The sequence below is a fragment of the Solea senegalensis genome, linkage group LG1, assembly GCF_019176455.1.
Source record: "Solea senegalensis isolate Sse05_10M linkage group LG1, IFAPA_SoseM_1, whole genome shotgun sequence".
Classification (NCBI taxonomy): Eukaryota; Metazoa; Chordata; class Actinopteri; order Pleuronectiformes; family Soleidae; genus Solea; species Solea senegalensis.
In genome coordinates this window covers 33,202,811-33,227,432 of record NC_058021.1, presented here as the reverse complement: position 1 = coordinate 33,227,432, position 24,622 = coordinate 33,202,811, and the positions used below count along the sequence as shown (strand labels likewise).

General features: G+C 40.5%; 1 protein-coding gene across 1 annotated transcript in view; it reads left to right on the top strand.

Annotated features, from left to right (window-relative positions):
• Positions 1-10,505: 10,505 nt before the first annotated feature.
• Positions 10,506-24,622, top strand: part of LOC122779827 (cadherin-10-like) — a 30,371-nt gene continuing 16,254 nt past the window's right edge. Inside the window, exons 1-2 of the mRNA XM_044042478.1 lie at positions 10,506-10,841; positions 22,292-22,586. Coding sequence (XP_043898413.1) covers positions 10,632-10,841; positions 22,292-22,586 — 505 coding nt within the window. The 5' untranslated portion in view covers positions 10,506-10,631. The remainder of the gene's footprint in view (positions 10,842-22,291; positions 22,587-24,622) is intronic.

The window sequence follows — 24,622 nt, the reverse complement described above, 5'->3', positions numbered from 1 at the left end:
ACTGTGATATCGGGAGATAAAACTTGAGCTCAAATGAGGTTGGCCCGCAACAAGAGCACTGCTGTTTTTTTTTTTTTTTTTAGTTTCTTGAATTATGTATCAACAGTGCAGGCCTGAGTGACATAGTTGCAGTTCCCTGCTCTGCTGTATCACGAGGAGCACGTGCAGGTATATATAATTAAAAAAAATGTATCATGGTTGTGTTTGTTCGCAAAATGAAATCGATGTCTCTGAAATGTCGTCAAAGGTGTTTCCATTGAAGGGTGTCTGGCGAGACTAAAATTTAAGGAAGATGGTTGAAAGCATTTTGCGTTTCCATGGTTTTGGAACAGTGACCTTGATTGTCGCTCGTGAACTGGTCATGTGACGTGTAAATGTGGTAGGAAAAAAAAACAAATTTCCTTTGCACTTTTGAGAAAAACTTTTATATCGACACGTCTGAAAAAAACACTGCATGAGAGAGTAAAAATGTTTTAGTGATTTTGTCCAAAATGTGTATCCTGACTTAGATATAATGATAATATCTTGACTTAAATACCGTGATAATATTGTATCGTGACTTACATATTGTGATGATATTGTGACTTAAATATCGTGATAATATCGTATCGTGACTTACATATTGTGATGATATTGTGACTTAAATATGATAATCGTGACTTACTGATGATATTGTGACATATCGCGTCCTTGACATATTGTGATGATATTGTGACTTAAATATGATAATTGACTTACATATTGTGATGATATTGTGACTTAAATATCGGATAATATCGATCGTGACTTGCATATTGTGATGATATTGTGACTTAAATATCGATAATATCGTATCGTGCATATTGTGATGATATTGTGACTTAAATATCGATAATATCGTATCGTGACTTACATATTGTGATGATATTGTGACTTAAATATCGTGATATGATCTGACTTACATATTGTGATGATATTGTGACTTAAATATCGATAATATCGTATCGTGACTTCGTATTGTGATGATATTGTGACTTAAATATCTGATAATATCGTATCGTGACTTACGTATTGTGATGATATTGTGACTTAAATATCGTGATAATATCGTATCGTGACTTACATATTGTGATGATATTGTGACTTACATATCGAGATAATATCTTGCTTAAATATCATATTGTGACTTAAATACTGTGATAAAATTGTGACTTACATATCGAGATAATATCTTGGCTTAAATATTGTGATAATATTGTATCGTGACTTACATATTGTGATGATATTGTGACTTAAATATCGTGATAATATCGTATCGTGACTTACATATCATAATAATATTGTGATAATATCGTATTGTGACTTAAATATCGTGATGACATCGTGGTGCCTCTCTCTCATAAATATACACTTCGTAAGTGGAGATTTAAATGTTCCACAGTGTGTCATTGCCGCATCATTGTCTCGTCTCATCCTGTGATAATTCTGTGCCGCTACTTTAAGGCAAACACACGCTCACTTTAATCTCCGCCTGTTGTGAACACGCTAAAATCACCCAACTGGGTTCAACGTTTCAGGTAAATAGTGTTTTTACAGGCCATACAGGTCATCCGCCCGGACATTGTGACAAATCTCTGCTGCAAACGCACTTCATTCTCAATATCCGAGGAAATGACCCATACAAATCAATCAGTTATGCACGTATGTGTATGATGACAGTGTGACAGGTGCTTTTCTCTGTGTTCCACAAACTTTAAAATCCACTTACAGTTCCAAAACCTACGCATAATTTGAAAATCTACTAGAAAAGTCTGTATATTATATCTGTATATCTGTGTATTTAGCGACAGCTCTTCGATCGTGACGCGGAATCACAAACCAACATTCAGTGGTATTTCAGTTCGGAGTCTGTGCTCCGGTCGTGCAGGAAGTACTGAAGGATTCTGTAAACAAATCTACAAATCTACTTGATGTAATGATTCAGTTACACCGAAAACAACTGCTTTGACGCTCACTAGTTTGTGTGTATAAAAGTCACGCTACGATGACTCCACCCCCACATTGAGGAGGTACTATGAAGTCATGGAAAGCGACGCGACTGATAACAAACTGAGTATAGTGCTAGAACTCTATGATGGCAATCATTTTAAATATGCTATGTTACTGTTGCACATATTTTACATACATCACAAAACCTCTCTGTCTCTGGCCACTGGCATCAAAATCAGCCGGATTAAGGCGCGATATCGCTCCTCAGCGGCATGTGCAGTGTATATGGAGACGTGCTGATATTCATCCGACATGAAACCTGTAATGAGAAGGGATGACAGAGTGCCTGGACTGCATGTGCACCTGTCACATATACTGGCAGCCAAGTCAGCGGGACGATAGATGAAGACGAGCCGAGCTAAAAAAAAAAAAATCTACCTACACACACACGTGTGGTGCTCAGTGTGTGGCTGATTTACAAGTTATGGCCTTTTTCTCCTTCATTCCTCTGTCATTGAAAGAAGATTAGATGGGGGGCCGATTGCTTTAGACATCAAACATCATACAGTCGATCCGTCAGAGCGGTCGCTTTTCAGCTCAGCCTCTTATGTGGAGAGCTTTCTGGATGCGTTCACTGTCAGGAGGGGAGGGAAAAAAAAAAGGAAAAAGAGAAAGAGAGAGAAAGAAAGACTGCATTTGCCTTCCCACCGTCCACCCTCCTCTTCAGCCTCTAACCTCCCCAGTCCTTCCATCCCACTGTCAACTGATGCTCACTGGGATGTAAAGGCCTCTATTTTCCTCATAACCTCCCCCTGCATTTTTTTTCTCCTTTTCCTTCTTCTTCTTCTCTCTTTATCGCTAACTTGTGAATGGCAGCCAATCAGGGGGCAGAGTCGCCTCGGATTCAGCCCGGGTGACATCCACCGCCAGAAGTGATGCACTGCTACAGAGAAAGAGAGAGGAGGGGATGGAGAACGATGGAGAGAGAGAGAGAGAGAGGGAGAGAGGGGAAGGGGGGAGGAGGAGGGAAGAGAGAGAGCGAGAGATGATAGAAAGAAAGTGTAGAGGAGGAAAGAGAGGAGCCAGAAAGAGTGGGGAGGAGGAACGGAGTGAGGGAGGGCAGGGAGAAATAGAGAGAGGCACAGAGCGAGCGAGGGAGGGAAGTAAGTGCGCGCGCTCTCTCTCTCTCACTCTGTGGTGCACACACAAACACACTCTGACTCACACACACATTCGCACCAGCTGTGCTGTTGTCAGTCTTGGAATGTAAGCTCTGCTGCGAGGAGTCTGATTCTCCAGCGCTAAGCTAAGCGCCGCTCAGGAGTACACAGCGCTCTCTCTCCCTGACACAAACACGCACGCACGCACACACACACAAAAGCACACGCACACACACACACACAGATGGATGCTAAGCTGTGAAAATCAGAAAAAAAGAAAAAGGTAAGGGCTTTATTTCTTCTTCTCCTGATTAAATGTTGAGAGGATATTTGTGTTTCACTGTCTGCCTTTTTAACGGACTCCTGAGAGATGATCTGCTCCTGTGCACTGTGACCGAGCCAGACTAATGCAGCAGCAGCAGCAGCAGCTGATGATGATGAGGATGAGGATGGTGATGAAAAAAAAAGAAGTGTTTCAACTTCAAAGAAGGTTGACAGAAGCTAAAAAGGAGAAAAAAAAAGGAGCCGGGGCAAATGATTTAATTGACTTAAGCTATGTTGGAAACAAGATGCATTGCTTGTAGCCGAAGCTTAAGGCTCATAAATGATAAATTAAACCCTTTCAAAAAATAAAGAGGAGGACGTGTTCCATTTCTTTGAATTTCACATTAGTCAGTCCACTGCACCTGTCACACAGTGGCTTACTCCAGTGCCTGCGTAACTTTGAGGTGGGCGTTAAGGCTCGGGGCCATACTGTGCTTTTTTTCCATGAAGACTCGAATTAACTTTGTCACTCACACACGTGTGTGTGCACGTTTTGATCATGTCACATACATGCATACAAGTGCACCTGTGCAAGTGTCTCGTTCTCTGCGTGTGGAGACGCAGAACACCAGGATGTGTGTGCTCTGTGTTCAAAAGAGAGAAGAAAAAAAAAGGAAAACGAAGGCATTGGAGGTGTTTATCTTGGTGTTCAAGCAGAGCAACGAGTGCAGCCGTCGGCGTTGCCGAGTACGTAGGCTGAATGTGCATATCCTCCACAGCACAAACTTAATCCTCTTCCTTTTTTTCCCCCCCTCTCTCTTCCGCCTGCTCTCTGCTCTCTCTACAGCTGCCCAACACACACACACTCACACAAGTGATATATCAGGGGGCATAATGATGTGCAGCAGGTCACCCATGTAACGCCATTATTGTTTAGTGCAAATTAGCCACTAACGTGGCCCCCTTGAATTATTGCCACATACATATGGGGTGACCTTTTTAGTGTTCATATAAAACACACACACACACACACAAAGAGAGGAGGTGGGAATCCATTCCAGGCACAGATGCTCTCATGAGCTTTTCACACAGCTCTAAGGATCACACATGAATATTTATCCATTTGAGGGACACTTTACTGTATCATGTCAACGAGGAGTTTGTTGTTTTCCTCACAAAAAAATGATGTGCGCTTTAATTCCCCCGCGTAGTTTAACCGACTTTTAACAAAACGTTTAACTGAACCATTTTATAGTTTCATGAAGAGGAAAATGCACCCTGCTCTCTCTTTTTTTTCCTTTTTTTGTTTTAAAAAAAAAAAGCATCTTTTTTCAACAATGAAGTGTGCACTGTATGACACGTTTTTTTTTTGCTTAGAACAATTTCAAAACATGCTTCTCCCTATCACCGACTGCAGCCAGCAGCACAGTGGACGCGCACGCTCGCTCGGGAAGGTCTAGGGCTCCACCAAGTGGCCAAACGGGCACATGCGTCTTTGCAGGCACTGCATCTTGGTGCATCGACGCCCCTCATGCTAGATTTACACTCTGTCTGTGCTGCTCCTGCCAATACCAGCAAGCAATCACTGGAGCTACTCAAACTGACAATCACGCAGCACTAGTTTCTCGCACCCAACTCACATATATGGCAAACGTCTGTCACTGCAGAAAATACTGCGTGTGCTGCTCATAAATCATGGTATTGAAAAAAAAAGAAGTGTGGGGTAAGAGCAAGAACGGGTACAAATAACGGCAGAGACTAATCAGTTTGGTGACCTTGCAACCTTCCCCCCTGCCCTCTCTCTGCATCCCCTAATTACTGTTATCTGACTGTTTGTCTGAATTTCTGGAATTTTTTATTCTTATCACTGAGTAACAGCTCATTTCTGAGTGATAATTGTGATAAAAGATGTTTTTTTTCTGGAATAAATTGTTCATTAAAGTGACAAAGTGTTTGCTGATGGACTCTTTCAGCAAGAAATACTGTCTCAAATTGAAGCCTCATAGACATTTGATTGTCTTCATCATTAAAGCTAACCTGTTTTATTTCACCAATTTTCTACAAACTACGGTGGCCCTGAAGGTCAACGCACAACAACATGTCACGAAACACAACGAAACATGACAGCATTTACTAAAATGCCACAATGTTTCACAAAACACTACATTTACAAAAAACGCTACATTTCACAAAACATTACAGCATCAACCAAAACGCTACAGCATTTAGCAAAACGCTACAATGTTTCACAAAATATTACAGCATTAACCAAAACGCTACAATGTTTCACAAAACACTACATTTACAAAAAACGCTACAATGTTTCACAAAACATTACAGCACTTACTAAAACGCTACCTCATTTACCAAAACGCTATAATGTTTCACAAAACACTACATTTACCAAAACGCTACAGCATTAAATTAAACGCTACAATGTTTCACAAAACAAACGCAACAACATTCGTATCCCCATAAAGCAGCAAAGATTGAAAATATTGTGATATATCGGGAGGGTTTTTCTAAACTGTGCAACAGAAGGCGCTGTCGCTGTGCCATCTTACTTTTCTTGTGCCCCCTCATATCAAAATGCAGATTTAGCGTTAAATGCTATTTATTACATTTTTTAAAAAGATAATTTTCCCAAATATAAAATTGATGCCAGCAAACATTATTCTCTTTGCTCCAAACTCCAAAAAAAGCAAAAACATCGCAGTAAACAGCAAGTCGGATGACTTAAACAGAATTTAATTCACGTAAACACCGCCATCCCGGTGTTGTTTATCGCTCTGCGTCGATTTCACATCCTCATATACAGCAGGATTGTGTGACTTAGAACGAGACTGTTGCGGCAAAAAAAACAAAAAAACAAAAAAAAAAAACTCTAGTTGTAGAAGTAACAACGTTATTCGCACAAACAATTAACTTTTTCAAGTAGGAGGAGTGGAGTTAGAGGGAAAGTCTGCTGCCAACTAGTGGTCGGAGGCTTAAGCACAACTACTACAAATAACTACTAACATTTTGCTTTAACCCTCTAACACCGAGCGTATCGCAAACGACACGTTTGCTCCTGAACATATTCCGTTTCCATTTTTTAGCCTGTTGTTGGACATTGAGATAAAGACTCAAACAAATGTTATTTCAAAAACATATTACACTGTTTCAATTAACAATTTAAAAACATGAAATCTGGTGTTTGCATACAACTACAGTGTTTTTTTTCTTCATTTTAAATTGTTAACATGCAGTAAACTGTAAATAACTGCCAGATATTGAAAGTTATTCTAGAAAATGGACAATTTGAGTTTCAGGTGTTAAAGGGTTAAAGATACAAGACATGAAATATTGCAATATACACACTTTTATTTGTTTCGTGATAAATAAATAAAAGTACTCTCATATTAAGGAAGAGGAGCACAACGTTAATTTGAAAACATAGTGCGTTGACATTAATGTTGGTACCAAAGGCCGCAGCTACACCAGATGGTCAATTTAAGTGTTTATATCCTCACATGTATAGAGGAGTTATTCATTTAATATGCATGCAAAAAAGAAAACCGTGTGCCGTGCTCTGCATCTATGATTACTGACCTGTAGTGAAGCCATAAAAACGCTTAGTTGCAAGGATCAGTTTAATGTCTGTGTGTGGACGGGAACTCTGCGCCCACAGACGAATGTGCAAAATGATTTTTTTATCTATTTATTTATTTCTCGAAGGAAGCATATCCTGATGAACAGCTAGATTATGCGTCCGATCAAACATGTTTCTTACTCAGCAAGAACAAGAATGTGTACATTTTTGCAGATTACAGAGACGGCGGCGGGGGCCAGAGAGCTCAGCTCCTGCCAGAACGTGTCTTTGTGTCTTTGCCAAGATTAAGAATAACAACCTGGGACTTTTGCAATTTAATAGGATATTTAACAATTTTTTTCCCTTTGCACCTCTGAGTTTTAATGCCAAACCACATAATCTGCCTACAATTTATTTAATCCAATCATAAACATTATTAGTTATAATGGTTGTTCTTCTTAATGTAACTGTAACTGTTGCTGTTAAATGGGCAGAGTAAGTTGTTGAGATAATTTAGCTTGAGTCTATAGGCTCTGGCACGGATTCAGCGAGCGGACTCATCCTTTAATGGAGTGTTTGGAAGAATTGTGACCAAAAAAAAGAAAGATACACACTGGCCCGATGCTTAATAGGCACAGCACATCAAAGATTCATATCCAGAATGCTATTAAAACTCAAGGACAGGCTGGAATGATAATTAGAAAATGCAATCACCAGCATCAGACGAGATTAATTGCGAGGCGACGTTTCCTGATTTGGGGGGAAATGTGCGTCGTCGTTGTCGTGGTGGTACAAAAACACGGGGCACGCACACAAGAAAATATCGTTAAAAATGTATCAGCGAACGTGATTTTATACTTTCTGCTTCAGACACACGTTGACTTTTGAGTCTCTGCTCTGATGTCGAGGAAAAAGTCACTGTTCTTGCTCGACATGTTTATATAAAATGGAACAAGACTTCTACTGGCGTTCATCCTCCATAAAAATACGTGAGCAACAGTGGAAATGTGCTCTAAATATGTTTATTTGTAAATGTACTTTTTATTTCCTTGGATTCATCTGTTGAAAATGGTGAAAGTAGGGGTTGGTAGGTGTAAGGGCAGTGTAGGGGCTTTTATTTTGTGAGAAGGAAGTGACTTTTTGTCTATTTTTTCAATCCCTCCCAACACATCCTCTGTTGAATGAGACGTGTGTCTCAGATCAACTGTCGGATGATTGAACAGCACGTTTAGCTCTGTATATTTTTGGGGGAAGTGATCCTTTATTTAAGTGAACTAAACAGTAGTCAATTATTAATAGATTAATGGATTAATTATTAAAAGTTAAGTGTTTTTTTTTACTTGTTTGAGGGCTCAGTGGTGACGTTTATGAAGCCAAAAGTGGGGATTCATTTGGTAGATTATTACACGAATAACAAGCACAGGGACTATATTTTTACATTGTGACCTCTTTAGTTTAGTTGTTTGATATTCTGTTTATATGATTACAGTGTTTGTTATCTTCTTGATTAATCATAAAATGAAGAAGCTGTTTCCCTGATTTCATAATGAATAGATTGACAAAAAAAGCCAAAATGTTGAAGCCAAAACTATTGTCAAATAGTTGTTTGGTCCATGAAATGTTGGAAATCTTAAGTCTGAAATTCCCAAACGTCACAATGACAACTGTCCACAACTGTCTCTACATTTAAACTAAAAGTGATTACTCAATGGATCAATTGTTGTAGCTTTAGTGTTTTTAGATCATTTTCTTCCCTCAGTGGTGACATTTTTGTTTCCTCCAAGCACTTCCAGCTACAGTGGAAATGCACTTAAAAACCAGTGAGTCAGCTGTAATGTTTCCTTTTACACCATGATATCCATTTATCCTGTGCTTCTTTGACGTCATCCGTATAGAACCACAATGCCAATTTATAAACAGACACTAACGTGTCTTTTGTTGGGTGTGAATTATACATCACAAGCCTCATTTAAGAGCACAGGAAACGCTAAACTGGCATGCACCTTTTTTTTTTAACGCAGCAGTCCCTAAGGAACCGCTCAATGCTTGTCAGGATAACTCACTAAATGAGCTCTTTCTTTCTTTTTCTTGAAAGAGAAGGCAAGATTTATTAGAATTAACTTCCAAAAGAGCATAAATTATGCATGCATAGGCAAATTACTTATCAGGACTGGACCTGGTGGAGACATTTGCCACAGTCGAGTATCAGAAGACGACTATATAGCGAGTCCTGAGGGGTTGATTGTGCTGATTTGTGACATTCGTTACACGTCAATAGAGATTTCTCTCTCTTCAGAAAACATCAAAACGTGTTGAGGTTTGGATAAAACTGAGATAAAAATAAATACTTTCCCGAGAAACTGTCCGATCGTAAAAGCGATATAAACGGCGATAAGAGCAAATTTGTGCATCACAGAGTGACTCATTTCTGTAAAACCTTCCATGAAATGTTTTGTAATTTAAGTAAAACTTAATTAATGCCCCCGACTAAGGATTTTCTTAGTCGTCATGGGATGCCATTCGTCGACTAATCGCTGGCACGTTGAAGATTGTTATGAAAATGGAATTATATTGAATTCCAGGTCTGAGAAAATATGTTATAAGTAATTTTTGTAACACTGTTTGACACTATATATACATGCAAAACCTTCAAATCTAACCCGAAATTTATTCAACCGTACCGCCACATACTGAAAGTTTTGATTTTATTTGGCTTAATTGATTTTATTTTGAAAAGACGCATATTATATATATTATGCATGCTATTTAAAACATGTACGTTTAAATCTTTGCTAAAGGTTTGGGAAAATTCTGAAAATTTGATATAAGGACCCCAAAAAAAAGTCTTTGAGAATCCCTATTTTTTTTTTTACTTTTTTAAAAAAGTTTATTTTTGCAATTTATAATTAGAGCAGTGTGACGGACACCGAGATGGATACTCGTCTGTATTTAAAAAAAATGACCTCCCGATAACAAAGTAAACAGACTGCGTTTGCTTATCTGTATAAGTATGTTCAAAAATAGGAAAAAAAAACAAGGCCAGTGCATCGGAAATGAAACTGTGCCGTGGTAAATGAAACAGACAATTATACACTCTAGAAAGGAAACATCCAGTATTGACCATTTGTAATCCAAAACAATGAGCAGACAAGGAGATGCAGGAGCAGCGATTAAACTTAATTTGACCGTTCTCTGAGCTGCTAATGCACTCACTGTGAGGAACACAGGGCCTTTTTTTTATTTATTTTTTTTCCTGTGCCTGTGATACATTTGCAACCACAGTTTATTGAATTTTCTTCCTGAGCAATCTTTCCTTTTAGTGTCTCTTTTTATTTTCTCCAGCCATTTTTCAGTGCCTCACAAGCTCTGCGTAATGACTCCAAAACTACATTTGCTTTGTCTACATTCTTACGCAATTATATACTCTTTTTTTTTTTTTCAAAAACAAACAAGTTTCCAATTTGTGTTTGACTTGATTTAAACTGTTGCGGTCCCTCATTGGCGACACTTTCTCACTCAAGTTTCCTCTTTTCCGCAGGAAACCTGAAGGACGTCGACGTGAGGAATACAATGACTATTCTGATGACACTTCCTGCCACGAGCCTGCTACGATAATTCAGAACTCACCCAGGACGTTTCGCCCGCCACACATCAGCTGACTGGATACCATGGTAACCAATCAGGTTGTGCTGCTGCTGCTGCTCTGTATCCCGTGGCCCAGCATCGCCCTGCCTTTCACACCTGGGAATATTGGAAAACTGCTGGGGATGGCGGAGAGTGATGGGAGGATCCTCCAGCGCTCCAAACGGGGATGGATGTGGAATCAATTCTTTCTGCTGGAGGAATACACAGGAAATGACCATCAATACGTCGGCAAGGTAAACGTGTCCAAACACGTTGTCCGTCGACTAATTATAGAAGGTTGAGCTTGTTGAAGTAGTGTTTGATGTAATTGGCCCAAGACGAATGGGCTGCCAGGAAACTGGCTGTTACAGGCACAGTTAAATGGGAGCCATCACACAAGCTGCTGCTCTCTTTGCCTGCAGTCTCTCTGTCGTTTGAGCAGCACTTTTCAATCAGCTTGCACGGCTCCGGCTAAACTCCAAAGTATATTATCTGAAATTTAAATTGCGCATGCCAACGATGTATCAGGGAATATCTCAGCGATAACGGAACATGACTCTTCCCTTCATCAGCTTGGCTTCTTAATCACTGCTCCCATCAATCAGTGATAGCAGAGGAGCTCGAGTCAAGCGGAAACTTCCTGATGAAGCTTGAGGGGTCGTCAAAGAAATCGACTCTGATGCTGACAATAGAACACATGACATGACTTTCCGTATAAAGTATAAACTTCTAATTAGGGTTTTTAAAGTGATGAAAGGCAAGATATAGCACTATTTTCACAAATTGATGCAATCTCACTATTTGGCAACGCCCCATCACAGCTCAAAACACATGAATCAAATACGTTGCTGGCTAAAAGTATAAAAACATATAAATCTAATCATCAGAGAGGACAGAATATCCTAAGAAACCCTGAGAACGCTGTGAGATATGAGACTTCAGAGTGCAAAGACATGCAGGCTCACTATTTGGCAAGCAGCATATCGCAATTTCCTATTTTCCTTTTGAGTATAAGTAATTATAAACCTAAAACTCTGTTTCCCTGAGACTGTAATAAATCTAAGGGCAGATTAGAGAGGAAAGTCGCCTCCTATTGGCCGCTCTGCTGCAGACCATCTATACTAACACCTACACTTCAAAGCACCTCAAAAAATGTTCATATTTTGTGCAGAACTATCAACATATGAAGCACAAAACAACATTATTTTCACAGTGTGGGGATGAGAATCAACAATTAACTATTTATCTAGAGCAGTGACTGCGAGACTGTGGGCTGTGGCCCCCCTGCTGGGCCATAAGGGTACTGCAGATGTCCTGCCGTGAAAGGCAGTTTGAAATATTAATATGTAATTTATAATTTAAGCGTCAAACGATCCTGCAATGTGTGGTTAATTCAGATTATGGGAATTAATTATTGTTGCTATGGACAAATTATGGAGCAATTTGTTATGTATCCTAGGTTTGAGTTACTTAGGTTATTTTCTGGATGTGGCATAAACCGGAGCTTCAGAACCTGTCTAAGATTGCCAGGAAAGTTAAGAGGCCAAATTAAATCTCACTCCTGCTGCAGTGGCACTTTCCTCCAAATGATTACCAAAAAAGAGAAGAGTTCCAGGACAATGCTCCACCCCAACCCACCCAAGATCAGAGAGTTTCCTGTCAGCTCCCTCGTGCACTTTCACACTACAAAGACAGGTGTGAGTGGAGAATGCTTCAGTTATCAGCTCGAGGGAGGGAAATGAGGTGACTGTCGACAGCCAATTTTCTCAAAGGAAGCTGGCTTTCATCACACACCTCATTCTCCGGAGTAAACAAGTGTCTTGTGCGAGGTTGAGTTGGGGGGATATGACAACTCCACAAAGCATCATCCTGATGTGGTGAAGAGAAGGGAACAGTGGGAAATAATGGATCACGGGAGTGAGAAGGCAGAGAGAGACAGAGAGAGGGGGAGAAAACATATCAATCACGAGAGGGGAATGAAATTCACCCCGTGTTATATGATGAAGCAGCAAAGTGATTGCTAACTATGAACGAGGTCGCGCACTGATGTGTCACTGGGTGTGATGTGCGCTTTGATGCTTGCTGGCACCAAACTTCTGTGGCATGACAGCAGTCCTATTCACCACTTCACTTTTCCCCCGTGTCCAATTTCACTCGTCCATTACCTTTTCAATGTGAGCCTGCTTTTGTACTGATAGCTCTTCAATTTTTTTTTATTTTTTTTTAATCCAAACAACGTCAAAGTCGGCATTGCACATACTGGTGCCCTTAGTGAAGCCTGCACAGTTTTTTAAACAAAAACAAAAAACATGAGGCTTTAATAAATCACAACACCTAACCCTTAAAATATCTTTCTGGACAGACATTTTAAAAGGACCAGAGAATGCCCTAATGTAACTAAGTGCTTTTATCCATTTTTCCACAATAGCTTCCAATATCTGGCAGTTATTTACAATTTACTGCATGTTGAAATACTGTTTTAACAATTGAAAAACCAAAAGGTTGATTCAGAAAAACACTCCAGTTGTACATGATCAACAGATTTTGCGTGTTCAATTGGAAATTTGAACAGTATAGAACATATTATTAACATATTATTATTATTATTATAGCCGCCTTATTCTCCACAGGAGGTTTGCGGTAGTATATCGCCCTGTCAGCTGCCAATCTCAGCTGACATAGGGGACGATAGGCAGGGTACACCCTGGACAGTTTGCCAGTCCATCGCAGAGCCACAACCATTCAATCATTCACTCTCACACCTAGAGTGTCCAATTGATCTAATCCCCATATTGCATGTCTTTGGATTGTGGGAAGAAGCCGGAGAACCCAGAGAAATCCCACCCACACACGGAGAGAACATGAAAATTCCACGCAGAAAGGCCCTTGTTCCGACCGGGGCTCGAACCCTGTTCTTCTTGCTGTACAGGCAAGAGTGCTAACCTCGACACCAACCATGTGGCCATCCTGAAACAGCACAAGTGAAATTACCGCCATAACCACACGTTGGTGTGCAACTCCTCAGCTTTCAGTAACCATTTGGATTTTTCCGATAGCACAAACCCGTCACGTAACTACGGTGATGCAAAGTGCGCTTGTACCCAATGTGGTGTCAGCGAATTGCACTGTTTTAAAGGGTTAAAAGGAGGGTTTATGGACAAAACGAGACATTTGAGAACATCGTCACTTCCTGATTAATCGAGAAAATAATAGACAGATTAAACGATGATGGACATAACCGTTAGTTGCAGCCCAACGTTGGATATAGAGCTAGAGCGTGTTGGCGACAGACCTACAGTAGATTGCCGTCTGTGTTAAATAGCAATAGTTTTGTTTGCTCTGTGACAAACACTTGGGTCTAACAGCAGCTACAGTAAATATTAATCAGTTTGCATCAACCTTGTTGAACCTTTGTTTTGTGTTGTTTTTCTTCTCAGTACATTAAAGGTCCAGAGTGTGGGATTTAATGAGAATTAATGACATCTATTTGTGAAACTGGAGATTGTAACCAAAATGGAGAGATTTCACCAAGTGTGTCAGGGTGTAAACAGAAAGTATCTCTATTTTTTTTTACCATTTCCTTCTTCTCTATTGGTTAATAAATCAGGTTAATTTAGACAAATGAGCTTCCATGTCAAAATACAATATTTCTTTGGGGCTGCTGTCGAAGAACGACGATTCAACATGGCAGCATTCGCAAGTCAAGACCACAAACTAACGCTACGAAAACCAAAACAAACAAACTTTTGGGCAGAATATTGCTGCCAATCAACCCGCCCTAATGTTTCCTCCCATAATAAATGTGACTCACTTTCACTAACATTAGATGGGAATAATTTGAGAAAATAAGTGATTTATATGAATTACTGGCAAGCTTTAAAATGGAGAGAAATGGAACAACAGAAGGTGTAGACGTGGACAAGATAAATTTATATAAATACAGCACAAACCGAACATTAATCTTTGTGTGGGTTCATATCTATTTGGAAAAATAAATCTTCTGAGGCACCAAACACCGTATATTAAGCTCCGAGAAGAAATTATAACAGGTGCACTTCTGTCTCAGTATGACATTTTCTCTCTCACACACAAAAACATGTATCGACTGCCGGCCACCGACATGAAACGGAAAAATCAATCAATAATTAAAATAACTGTTAGTTCCAATCCTGATGGATGTAATGATAGATAATCAGAGGGCACACAGAACAAGACGGATGAATGGGGTGACGGAGAGAGAGAGACGTAATCAGATAGAGACAGACGGCAAAAGGCAGACAGATAAACAAAGATATTGGAAGAAAAAAGACACGGAGAGAAAAGAGAAATGGAGAAAGTCGGGGACCAAAATGCACTTAAACGCCTGGCACAAAGCCATCGGAGCGGTGATGGTCGTCCCTTATAAGGATTATTTAATGGTCTTTGCAGAGCCCGGTGGGAGACCTTGTTTATTTCTCATTCAATCAAACCTCTCCAATCAGCCCACACACACTCGCTTAACTGTCACTTGAGGTTGATTTCTTGATTGCGGCAATCAAACGTGATGTAAAGAACAGTCACTCAATCACTCACATATGGCTCTGTGCCTCTTAACAGAAAGGGAAGCGCCGCTCTGCTGCGGCTCACGCACTATGATAATAAAAATAATAACAATAATAATAATAATAATAATAATGAGTGCGGCTCGCGTTGCTGATCAAGGTGTTCGAAAAAGAGAGATGTGTTGCTTTGATGACGATGATGATGATGAAGAAAATAAGTGCATTCATGGAAAAACAGGAAGGTTTGGGTCAGCAGCAACTGTCAACACTGGAAAAATGACAAGCTTGTTTTTCAAATAAAGTCACTCTGTCGTAGAGGTCGACTGATTTCAGTGTTCGAGCTTCATCTTCTTCTTACCAGGACGTTGCATCACTGCCATCTTCTGGAATTTTCCTCAGATTAATCCTTTCCTATGCTTAGTCTCACCCTCTCATTTCCCCTGCCTCATTATCTCATCCTCTAACCTCCTTTGTCTCATCATCTAATGAGTCTCATCTTCTTCTCATCCTTTCCTCTCACCTCCTCATTCTCACCCTCTCACGTCCTCTTACCTTCTTAGTCTCATCATCTAATATCCTCACTCTCATCCTCTCACCATCTTCGTCTCATCCTCTCATCTCCTCAGTCTCATCCTCCCATCTCCTCTACCTCACCCTTACGTCTCCTTGGTCTCGTCCCTTCACCTTCTGACGCCCCCTTATCTCATTTCCTTAGTCTCATCCTCTCACCTCCTCAATCACATTGTCTCACCTTCTTAGTCTCATCCTCCCGTCTCTTCAGCCTCTCTTCTCTTTAGTCTGATACTCTCAAATCCTCTGTCTCATTCTCTCATCTTCTCATTTCCTCAGATTCATCCTTTCCTCTCATCCTATCACCTTCTTTGTCTCGTCCTCACACCTTCTCAGTCTCATTGTCTCGTTTCCTCAATCCCCTCATCCCTTAATCCCTAATCTCATCTCCTCAGTCTCATCCTGTCAATTCCGTACTGTCTGATAGCCACTCCCACTTGTAGTCCCGCCCCCTCTCTTACAGCTAACATAACTGTGACTTAATCCTAACCCTTATAACAATATGCTGATATGTTTGTTTTTATTCTTTTATTTTGCTACTTCTGACTTTTCGTGAGATTTGGACAATTTGAAGTCCCGCCCCCTGCTGATAGCCCCTCCCACTCCTAGTCCCGTCCACCCCTCTCTTGCAGTCTGCCGAAAGATACTGCTGAAAAAAGATGTTAGTGTCCCACTCCAACCTAAATAAACTCACATTAAGTCAGGAGTTTCCCGGGTGTGTTAAATTTTAAGGGTGAACCGACCAAATAAAAAAAATATGTGGGGTCAAATATAAACTGACAGACTTTTTTTTCTATTTCTGATTGATAGGTGATTGATATCAGCCGATAAATAAAGAGCGATTGACTAGTTCATGCGTCAGACTATCCTTATTCAATCAGCCTTTTAAAATAACATGGGTCGACCTCTGCAGCGGCCGAAGCGTGAAATCCTCAAAAATCTCCTTTTCACCGACTTTCATGGAGCCCATTAATGAGTGCGAGCGCTCACTGTTGTTGCAGCTGTGGTGCCCTACTTCTTAAGCAGGGGCTGGTGGAGTGTGAATGCTCGCAAATGCAGAGCAACACAAGCACAAACTTGTGAGTGTGGAGTGTTTGAATAGTGTGTGTGTGAGAGTGTGTGTGTGTGAGAGAGAGAGTGTTTGAAGTGAACTAAATCCTGTTAAATTCTTGCTGCACTGCATTGTCTCTGTGCCTCGGAAAAAAAAAACAACCCAGAATCCGCTGCACTCACTTTGAACATTCAAGGTATGGCTGACTTTGTTATGCTAAAACTTTGCCAATAATTATCCCGGCCTTGTCTTATTTATGAATTTCATTTTGCAACAGACACTGTGTGAAGCCGCAACGTGTAAACCGGCTGCATTCTGCCGCGCCGTCCGTCCGTCCGTCCGTCCTCCTTCACACGGTGAAGAATCTGTGTCTGTCTTATAGGAGACGGAGGGAGAGACGGAGGAAGAGTAATTATTCTGTATCCGTTCTGCTCTCTATTTCGCTATCTCCTCCCCGCAGCAGCAGCGACCAATGCTTACCAGAGACCTGACGAGAATTGCCAATGATTTTTTTTACACGCTTTGCTTTGCTTGACAATTCCTCAGTGTTTGTGCGAGGCGATTTAACTCATCAAGGCTCTCTTCTGTGCTTCTGTGTGTTGTAACGGCCTTGGATGGTGGGGCGCACTTGTGCCGCAAGGCCTTGAAAGGAGAGAGCCTCTAAATCTCTGCAAATACAGCGAGGTATAGTGCTAACATTTGATTTTGTCGAGGCTGTGTGGAGACACTTTGTGCCACACTGAGCACACACACGCACACACAAGAGTATCGGTGCCATTTCTTCTTCCTCTTCTTCTTCCCAGCAGAACTACGCGTACTGTGTTTACTCTGCATGGTAAATGAGGGGCTTACGGCGTCGCTGCTACTGTATGTGTAAACCTGTCGAGACTTTTTGGAGTCCCTACATTGGATGCTGTTATATTTTTATGTGGTGCACTTGTATGTTTCTACAAAGCTGCACAAGTTATTTACACTGCGATAGTTTTACGTCATCGTTTGTCACAGTTTTGGCTAACATACTGTATAAGGGCATGAGGGTGATTATTAGTTACTTTTTCATCTCTAATAGACAACACATTTGTGTCTTTTCAAGCTTGTTTCAAAGACATACAGTAATTCTCTCAACTGAGTTGACAACATGACTCAGGTGTAATGCTATTGCTGGTTTTCATTTACATTTTAGCAGTCTGTGCATTGATCCATTGATTATGACCAATATTGGACCGATACTGAGTATCATATTGGGGACATTGTGTGGACACAATAGCACATTTTCTGATGTTTGCGCTCAGATAGCAGTGGACATACAGTATTGCAGATATTCGGTGGACGCCGTCAAACGCATCTCAAATTGTGGCAAATGTCTTGCAGACACTGCATTAATGTTTAGATGTTTTCTGGACATCCTGAGGAAACTGTTAACAACCTTCTCCGACACATGGTCTCAAAGTGTCAGGGACAATCCTGTGACGTTTGGAGAGATCTTGTGCAAACCTTCTTTCATTTGTTAAATCTGTGTTAGACATCTTGTCTATGCTGCCATTAATCTTTCAGTGTTTTGCTCTCTGACTGTGGCAGACATCTTAGAGACAAATCTTGGGTCTCAAATCTTGAAGGTGCCACAACATGTGGAAACTTTTACTCTTGAACGTAACATTAGAAATGTTGGTATAAGACAGTGGTTCTCAGACTTTTTTATACCAAGCACCACCTGAGAAAACACTGAGCTCCTGAAGTAACACCATTATCACCAACTGAGTCGAATTATGACTTTTTATCTCATATTTATGACTTTATCTCATAATTTTGACTTTTTATCTCATAATTTCAACTTTTGATCTCATAATTATGACTTTTTATCTCACAATGTCGACTTTTTGTCTCAAAATTATGAAACTTTATCTCATAATTTCGACCTTTTATCTCATAACTATGACTTACTTTGAGGATATTTTATTATCAAGGCTAAGTTGTACCTCTTTTTTGGGCTTCTATACATACCCTTGTATATACACATATATATATATATAAGTAAGTACCAATAACAATAAGTACCACCAGAGGAAACTTGCGTACCACTAGTGGTACACGCACCGCATGGGAAGTATAGCAGAGTAAACACATGTGATGTTGTCCATGATTTACAGAAAATAATAGCAGCCGTTTTTCCCCCTGAGAGAGAGCAGACTCGGTGACTGCGCCGTTCCTCGTTGATTTACAAGGAACAGGGGATGCCATTATTATTATTATTTTACATGAACTGTTGTCTTATAATAACTCAGCGCAACACTTGCTTACTGGAGCAAAAAAACCCTTCCTCATTTGCACTCGGTGAAACAAAAATCTATACGGCCACAGGGAGAAGGATGTGTTTATCCACATGATTGGGGGAGCTGACGTTAGACATCCGATAATTAACAAAAGTGCATGAGCTGACGTTTTGCATTATTCCACATAGAAATATGTTAAAACACACAGCTCCGGGTTCTGCAAAGACTGACAAATTTTCTATTATTCTGCAGAGAGCTTGACTGCACAGGGAAACAGGCTCCTTTGATGGCTAACTGTTTGTTGTTGTTGCTGCCACTGCTGCTTCTCAGGTTCGTCTTTTATTTCTTCGTCGAGATTAACAACCAAGAGAACGAGGGAGAGGGGAGGAAAATATGGTAATAATCGGATGAGAACTCCCACAGAATATAATCAAAAGATTTACAGAAATCTAATTCCTGTGGTGTGACAAGGTCTGAATTGTTTTGGCCTAATTGCGACGGTGTACGCGCGGCGGCGTGTTGGTGGAGTTTTTTGAGTGTTTGTAATTGAATATGTGTCGCAGAAGGCGTCCGGGCTTTGCTTCGCGAGCATGTCATGGCGCATCACGGGGCCACTGTGGCTACCGTTAATGGTGAATTTCAAAGTAAAGTGAAGGTGAGTGTGGCACAAACGTGGGGAAATAATTGCACAAACCGTGGATATAAAGGTCGTCTCAATGCAACACAAAAAAAAAAACCTCACACACACACAAACACTCGGCTTCTCGCTAAAATTAGCCTGTCATTCACACTCGACGGCAGCCGCAGCCTTCACATCAACATACACATCATAAATCCTTGGTTCAACGGTTGACAGCTCATGGGAGCATTCATATTCATAAACAATGACGAGAACCGTCCCAGAACGCAAATATATGTGGAAAAAATACAAGCCGACTGATATTCCCGGCGTAATAGACTCGGGGATAATGGAGTTCTTCTGCATGAGAATTATTTTCCAAACACAACTCCACGTACTGTGCACATTACTCATTTGAACTTGACAGCATCTTGTTTCCACTCTCTCTCTCTCCCAGCAAGTGATACGTTTCCCATTTCCATCCAAAGTTGTACTGTTGACATCGCTCTTCCAGCGGCGGCGGTGACGACGAGAAATAATTAGTTTCCTAACAGCATGCGGACATTAATATTAATAAGTTACTGATGCACATTCCCGTGTCCCGCACTACTTGTCATTTAAGGAATGTGAACCCACGAGACAGGTGATCTAAATATAATCCCGCTATGTATCGTAATGAGCTTGAATCAAGTGTCTGTCACAAGCACGCCCGCTGCGACTCCGCCGTGACACCGCGAGCCACTTTCAAGGTGACGGATAGGTCAGAGGTGACTCATTTGTGCAATTGTTGCTCGAGGTCAGGGCTTTCTCATTTTTCAAAAAGGCACGACTGATGTGGAGGAAGAGGACAGTGGGGACGATAGAAGACAACTTGTATTGACAACCTGTAGAAAGTGGTGCAGCTAATGAACCAATGTATGATGACATTTTGATCAAATATAACAGTTTAATAACAGTAAATTGCTTAAATGTATGGTCTGTCTCTCTACAATCTGCATTTTGTGTATCAAGATAAAAATCAAATCAATGTTTCTTGTCAAGCTTAAAGGGTAAGGCATGAGCTAAATGGCTTATAAATTATAACTCAATATGTTTGGGGCTATATCCAGATATATATATTTATTACATATGCACACAGGTTGTTTCTCTGGACTTGTTTGTGCATCTCGTTGAATTAAGGATATGTGCGTGTGTAAGAAACAACGAAATTGGCAAAAAATATTGGTCAAATTCCCTAAATACCATTAAAGACACTTTCCAACACAAAATGTGTCAATATTATACATATATATATATATATGTATATATATATATATATATATATATATATATATATATATATGTATATATATATACATGTATATATGTACATATATATATATATATATATATATCATATTTAATTTATAATATTAATGTAAAACAATGAATAAACTGAAGGTTAGCCGCAAATTTTAATTTAAAAATTAAATTTTAAGTGTAAATGTTAGCATTTATCAAAGTTCTGAGTCGAAAATGTCTAAACTTTAATGAATAAGTTGGGCTTTTAATCTTTAATCCTGTTCATCCTTATTTTTGCTATATGATGCGACCTGTCAGCCATTTTGTTTGTGCAACTGGTTCCATACACAGAAGATATAATAACTAAAACACATTTTTGCAGACACTGGTCATTAATGTGTGCAGACAGTTCAGGGCTGCAGCAGATTATTATTTCCCCTCACTGATGACTCTTTGTTATGATTTTCTTGATGAACCAATTCATTAATGGTCTAAAGTGTCAGAAAATGGTGGGAGAACAAGCCTCAAAACTTATTTCTAGTATAAATTCAGTGAGGAAGACTTGCTTCAGTTGTAGAGTATTTGTGTTTCATCTTGTCTTTATTTCATGGCCTGTCAGTCGAGAGCAAAATATTGTTTTCCACCTTCCCATCAGAGCCCAGTGTTCACAGTTTCATCTGCTCCGTCGTTCTTCATTCTCCAAAATAATCACGCAGCACCAGCGTCTGGACTCTAAAGAGGGATTTTTTACCTAGTTACCGCTGTCCATCTTAATCCACCCCTGCCGACTCCATCAAGACTTCATGACTATCATCACATCTCGAAAACAACAATTTTTTCATGCACGCGTCTCTCCTGATTGAAAATAATGACGTCCACAAAGTCTTGTTTGGTCCACAAGCTAATGATATTCAGTTTTCTGTCGCAGTAAGATGCTTTTATTAGAAGGAAAAAGAGCTGGAAATTAGTCTAGTAGTTGATTGCAAATTGATTAATTAACCCAAACGTTTACCTGTGTGCCTACAATATATACAAAATTGCATGAATCTTAAAATAGTGAGTGTGGAGAAATTCAATTCCCGCTAAAGGGTTGGGGAAGAAAAAGAAAACAGGTAATGGATTTTACTCTATGTATGTGAAGTGGTCAAAATTGTCTGAAACTGGACAGATTTGAGGGAAACAAGAAAGAAAATGATTTCTTTGAGTGGTACTCAAGGATAATGGTTAGTGCAATTATAGTTTTTCTTTTTCTTTCTTCCGTATTTCTAAACTATACTTTGTCGGATTGCCAGTGGTTACGCAGAACTCGTTTCTCGTTTTCTTTCCCATGTACTAAAATGTTCCATCTCTAATTTCACCCACCCACCCACAGCTCCACTCCAACATGGACAAAGGCGACGGCACCGTGAAGTACGAGCTGACTGGAGACGGCGCGGGCACACTGTTCCTCATCGATGAGAAGTCGGGCGACATCCATGCCACCAAGAGGCTGGACCGCGAGGAGAAAGCCATGTACACGCTGCACGCCAAAGTCCTGGACCGGAGAACCAACATGGAGCTGGAGCCCGACACCGAGTTCAACATCAAGATCCACGACATCAACGACAATGCGCCAAAGTTTGCCAAGGACATCTACTTCGCCAGTGTCCCTGAAATGTCTGAAGTTGGTAAGTTGATGATTTGGTGGATTTTTGACAGTCAACAAAGAAAAACTCCACTTTAACCAGTTAATTTGGACAAAAATGTGCAATTGGAAGCTACTTTTTTCTGCTTTGGTGAACCAAGTGAGGAAATAATCACATTTATTTATTCATTTTTGTATAAAAAGTTGAAGTAATTGCAGATAAAATATGGCAGTTCAGTCAGCTGCACTGGCCTCATGTGACACCACATTCAATCCGTCAAAATCATTTGCCGTTTTGTTTTTTTTCTGTGTTATGATTGTTTAGTCGGCCTCATTGGGCATTCATGACAAGTAATGCCATTTTGCCGTTTTAATAGGCAGTAGAAATATTGAAAGTTTAGATTGTCACAGTCTTTCCAATTAAGGATTTGCTCCATTGCACTCCTCCACTTTTTAATCCATTCAACTTATATAAATGAACCAGATGAATGCATGAATATCAACAAAGCTCGGGGAAATAATGCACGCGATGTCCCCGAGATCAATCCTCAATTATACAACCCGCAAATGGATACACTGCAGCAATCAAGGCTAAATCAAAAGCCAATTGTGTATATGACAAATAACGACGACCTGTTTGGAATTGTTAATGTGCAGCTCGCAGATTTATCCTGGCGTGTAGACGCCGGGCCGGGGTCGCCACTGCTCATCTGCGCACTAATAAACTGCCTTATATGTTCAGAGTGAACACACTGGTTTTAATCGAGCCAGTCAGCCGTGAAGAATCAGCAGCTCTCTTTTATGCTGCTGGTGCTGGGAACTAAGTGGGACAGATGTTCGGGACTTCATTGGTATGCACATGAGACGCTCAGAGCCCCAAACAGGACACGGCAGAGAGGCAGAGAGGTCTCCTGAATGCCAAGGACAGTATTCACTGAAGAGCCCTGGGTCGATGATGGTGGACTCATGGATGTGACTTCAGTGAACGTATAGGAGACGAGAATGGAAATTAATCGGAATTACACTGATCTGGGACAGAAATAGTAAGACACAGATACAGGGATGTTTCTGCACATATATGTTTCAAGACGTTTTAAGACAGTAAGGGCCTAAATCTGATTAAGTGAGTCTTTACTGGGACTTCTCTCCGCAAAACTTTTCCCTTTTCGTTATTCGGGCATTTTCTGTGCAGTAGCAGTTTCCTCTAATCAATCAAAAATAATAAATAAATCACAGTTTTAGCCACAGAAACAAATATGTCATCTGTCAGTAAAGGTAACACCAATTAAACGTTTAAAAGCTAGCATGGCAGCAACAGATATTTTCGCTTTTACATTCAAATATTCAACATAAATTCTGCAAACAAACAACCAACTATAACAAGGAAACGTGAAGTGTTGAATATGTACACACGAAAATCGTCTATATCACCGAGCAAAAAGCACACAGCGAGCAGCTGTTTGTCGACAGAATTCCCTCACAAAATCCACACAGGACTGCAGCACTGTCAATCAAAAACTGGCTCCGCCTTTCAGACAGTTCCTCCAATCGTCACGCAGAAGCCCAGTGTCCTCTGCTCCAGTGACTCCCAGAGAAGCTGAGCTTCCCTGGAAGCGACGTTTATGCCACATTAGTCCAATCAGCGTCGAGCTCACTGCCGTGAAAAAACCCTATTCTGTGTCGTCCCGCAGAGAACAGCTACAGGAATACGAAAATCCCGTAAGACGATCCATCATATGTGATAAACAGCCGATTCTGAACGAACTAGTGACACGTTCTGATCACGTTCTAGCGCACGTTTAGTACTGAAATGGAAATACAACACAGTATGTGTATTATAAATGGACCGCCAGTAGTCGTTTTCTCTTCCTCTACACTGCGACTTAGAGGCTCGTCTCACTGAGTCACAGATTTCCTCTCCCTCACACAGCTCTCAGCCCGCTTCTTGTCATTTTTCAAAACCAGGTACAGGGCAGAGTCAGCCTCGGAAAACACCCCTGCAGCATCTGCATGTGCTGACGTCTGCGGGTTGTATTTTACAGTACATGTGACGCTCCCCGTTGTGCTGTTAAAACCACA